General features: G+C 34.8%; 1 protein-coding gene across 1 annotated transcript; it reads left to right on the top strand.

Moving 5' to 3' along the window:
• Window positions 1-1,632: 1,632 nt before the first annotated feature.
• On the top strand, window positions 1,633-3,211 carry LOC145029247 (pectate lyase-like). The gene is made up of 3 exons (XM_078977845.1): window positions 1,633-2,489; window positions 2,592-2,730; window positions 2,824-3,211. The coding sequence occupies exons 1-3, from the start codon at window positions 1,633-1,635 to the stop codon at window positions 3,043-3,045; spliced, it is 1,218 nt and encodes a 405-aa protein (XP_078833971.1). The 3' UTR covers window positions 3,046-3,211.
• The last annotated feature ends 989 nt before the right edge of the window (window positions 3,212-4,200 follow it).

Here is a 4,200-nt window from a genome sequence, read left to right as displayed (position 1 = left end):
AATGTCAAAAAGTCGCTTCTTGCTTCAATTCTATTGGTCCTCATGTTTTATCGTTTGCAAACGGTTATTTTTCAAAAAAAATAATTTTTTTAACTAATACTATAAATACTTTATCAACTTAATCCAAAAAACTCATCAATATTTTATATTTTTTTACCATCTTTTCTCTTTTCAAACCCACAAAAACTGTCATCCTCCAAAAATCCAACCAACGAAAAAACACCCACTAGAAAACCCACAACTCCAAAACCTTCACCCGATCAACCAGTTTATTCGCCTCCTTTCTACCATTACGGGGGTATGCTTCCTTATTTTTCACAACATATCTAACAACCACATCCTACGCAACTGTTTCCACAAACACAGCCACAATTTGACCAAAATTTGATCCTTTTGATTTTGGTTCCCAACCAGAGTTTGTTCCATAAACACAATCACAACCACAAACATCCTTTTTTGAATTTGAACCAGAATTTGTTCCACAAACTCAACTCTCTTAACCAGGAAATAAAAGAAAAGAGAATGCGGAAGCTAAATCGTGGTCACCTCAAGAAGAGTTAGTATTAGCACAATCATGGATTGGTGTTTTAGAGGATGCGAAGACGGGAGGGAACCAAAAACATGATCGTTTTGGATGCGTGTTAGAGCTCGATTCCACAAAGGAATGAACCTTGAACCATATCGTACTAAACATTAGGTGTACTCAAAATGAGGAAAGATGAACAAAGACGTGATGTTGTTTAACGATTTATATAACAACATGAAACTGCAATGGAAAAGCGACGAAAGTGACGAAGTGGTTTTTGGAAAAAGCTTTTAACACTTATCAAAAAGAGCAAAAGAAGACTTTCAAGTTTTTTTAAGTTTGGAATCTACTCAAAAGCAACAAAAAATGGCAAAAACTGAAAACAAACGACGAGCACATCGATAGCAGATCAAAACGGTCAAGAACTTCTGAATCCGAGCACACTTCATCGGATGCTCGTGTTGGTTTCGGCCTCAACAAAGATGAGTCCATTCAAGTGTCACCCTCCCCCCTCCGGACCAATGGGAATGGACAAAACAAAAAACAAAGGCAAGGGCAAAGCGTCGTAATCGGATGACTTGAAAGAAATAGACGAGAATGTGCAAGGCATAAAAGATATAGAATGAATAAATTTTTGCAACTTGCTTTGGATAAAAAGAATCGGAAACAAAAAGACAGCGACCTGAGAGTGATATTGGTGGACACGTCGAATTTGACCGAGGATACGCTTCAAGTCGTTTTGCAAAGGAAGAAAGACGTGAAAGACGTTACACTAATGGTGGTTAATTTTGTAGTTGTTTTCCAAGTTTTTAATTATTTGATTTTTTTAAGTTGTACGTTTAAACTTTCTGGTTTTTTATTTTCTAATTTCTAAGGATTTTTTAAAAGTAATATAGTGGTTTTTATTTTTAATTAATAAAATCTTTTGTTTTTATTTAAAACTACAAATTTTATGAAACTGGTAAAAAGGTGAGAGAGTATGAGAGTACTTCTTCGAGTAGCAAATTAATTGCACCATTTATTAATTACCGCACCATTGTTACTATATAAACACCCCAAGGCCCCAACACACTCATCGATCTCATCATCCCTCTCCTCCTCTACAAATGGCGACCACATTTCTTTCATTGATCCTCTTGCTTTCCTCACTGTCTCTACTCACAATCGCTTCTGCTTCCTCATCCCAACAAACCCCTGAATCAGTTGTAGAAGAAGTCAACCGGAGCATCAATGGCTCCCGGAGAAACTTGGGTTACCTCTCCTGCGACACCGGCAACCCAATTGACGACTGCTGGAGGTGTGACACGAACTGGGCCACCAATCGTCAAAGGCTAGCTGACTGCGCAATTGGGTTTGGAAAGGACGCGATCGGCGGGAAAAACGGACGGATATACGTCGTCACCGATCCTCGGAATGATAATCCAGTGAAGCCGGTTCCGGGAACACTCAGATATGGCGTGATTCAAGATGAACCTTTGTGGATCATCTTTGAACGTGGAATGGTGATCCAATTACGTCAAGATCTTGTGATGAATTCATTCAAAACCATTGACGGAAGGGGTGTCAATGTTCATATCGGTAATGGTCCATGCATCACCATACACGGTGCTTCTAACATCATCATCCATGGGATTCATATACATGATTGTGAGCAGGCCGGAAATGGCAACATCAGAAACTCACCACATCATTCTGGATGGTGGACTCAGTCCGATGGTGATGGGATTACCGTTAAGTCAAGTAAACATATATGGATAGATCACTGTACATTGTCTAATTGTCATGATGGACTCATTGATGTCACCCATGGATCTACAGCCATTACAATCTCTAACAATTACATGACTCATCATGATAAAGTCGTGTTGCTGGGACACAGTGATAGTTATACACAGGATAAACAGATGCAAGTTACCATTGCTTTTAATCATTTTGGTGAAGGTCTTGTTCAGAGAATGCCTAGGTACAACCATATAGTCAGTACAAGCACGTGATATATGCATGCATGATTTTATATAAAGTTTTTGACTTTTTGAATAACGTCACTCAAATATTCTTGTTGCAGATGTAGACATGGGTATTTCCATGTAGTGAATAATGACTACACCCATTGGGAAATGTATGCAATCGGAGGCAGTGCTTCCCCTACCATCTACAGCCAAGGCAATAGATTTGCTGCACCCGATACCATATATAGAAAACAGGTATGGATACCGGATACACACTGATACTGATTAATAATATTCGTACCGATAATAATACTGATAGATATTGATGATGGTTTAATGCAAATGCAGGTGACGAAGCATGAGGATGCAAAGGAAAGCGAATGGAAGAATTGGAATTGGAGATCGGAAGGGGATTTGATGTTGAATGGGGCATATTTCTTGGAGTCAGGAAAAGGTGCTGCGTCATCATATGCAAGAGCTTCAAGCTTAAGTGGCAGACCATCTTCACTTGTGGGGGCGATAACTAGGACTGCCGGAGCACTTGCTTGCCGGAAAAGCTCTCAATGCTGATAACGGATGGGTTGTAGCATTACATATAGAATGCGACTTGACTTTCTTGTTCTACGTTAAGTTTTTCTTACTTATTTTGACTTAAAAGTCAACCTTTTTGCTTGGTTTGCATATGATCAAGATGAGGTTTTTTTTCTTATGAATTGACAAATTAAGTGCAGAAGAGTTGGGCAAATGAATGTCTATCGTTTAATTCTTTGGTTTCTTCGGATATTTTTTTGTTGTTGTTGTCGTTGTCTTTTTTTTTTTTTTTTAAAGAAAATATGTAAGCTATAATAAGATTTAAACTCATGATTTATAAACAAAAATTATATACCATTTACAGAATTTTGGGCAAATAACATTAATGTCTTGTCTTAGATTTTTAAAATTATACATACATACATATAGATATATAGAAATCTCAGCCAATTTAGAGGTTCATGTACTTTTGGATGTAATAATAATAATAATAATAATAATAATAATAATAATAATAATAATAATAATAATAATAATAAATAATCACTTATAATAAAATATGATTAATCGTGGAATTTAAAGATAAAAATAGATTTTAATATATGGTTGAAATGTCTAAATTTAAGATATGATATGCATTTACTATAATAAGTATATATATATATATATATATATATATATATATATATATATATATATATATATATATATATATATATATATATATATATATATATATATATATATATATATATATATATATATATATATATATTTCATAAACTACTTATCCGCAAATCTTTTAGAATTTGATGATTAGTTTTGTTGCAAATAGTGTTAATCTGATATGTAAAACTCTTTTTTGAAAAGAATCTATATCTAAATCTGAATAGACAATCACAACTTTAAGCTTAATTTATGCAAATTCAAAACATAATGACATTCGGCAAGCTAGCTAGTAGCGTTTTGTTAAATGCTCTGTGATAGAGCTTTTAGATTTAGATCCTTCGTTTTAAACTAAACGCTAAAAGTTTGTAGTGTCAAACGTTATTTTTTGTTTAAAGCAGAACGTTTTGTCAAACGCTAGAAATTAGAAACTCCACAAACGTTCCTAAACGATCCGTACCAGCCAGAGATCCATAAACAAACAATTTATGCATAAATCAAGTATGCTTTAATACCATTTGTTAATTC

This window comes from Lactuca saligna, chromosome 2 (genome assembly GCF_052625555.1).
Source record: "Lactuca saligna cultivar CGN05327 chromosome 2, ASM5262555v1, whole genome shotgun sequence".
Classification (NCBI taxonomy): domain Eukaryota; kingdom Viridiplantae; phylum Streptophyta; class Magnoliopsida; order Asterales; family Asteraceae; genus Lactuca; species Lactuca saligna.
Note: the sequence above shows the minus strand (reverse complement) of the source record. Positions and strands in the feature narration are given on the sequence as shown.

Excerpts from the sequence above, each read along its gene's own strand:
- LOC145029247 (XM_078977845.1), top strand. The coding sequence starts at position 1,633 with ATGGCGACCACATTTCTTTCATTGATCCTCTTGCTTTCCTCACTGTCT. Across the intron at positions 2,490-2,591 it reads CTTGTTCAGAGAATGCCTAG|ATGTAGACATGGGTATTTCC; the intron begins GTACAACCATAT and ends TTCTTGTTGCAG. Across the intron at positions 2,731-2,823 it reads ATACCATATATAGAAAACAG|GTGACGAAGCATGAGGATGC; the intron begins GTATGGATACCG and ends ATGCAAATGCAG.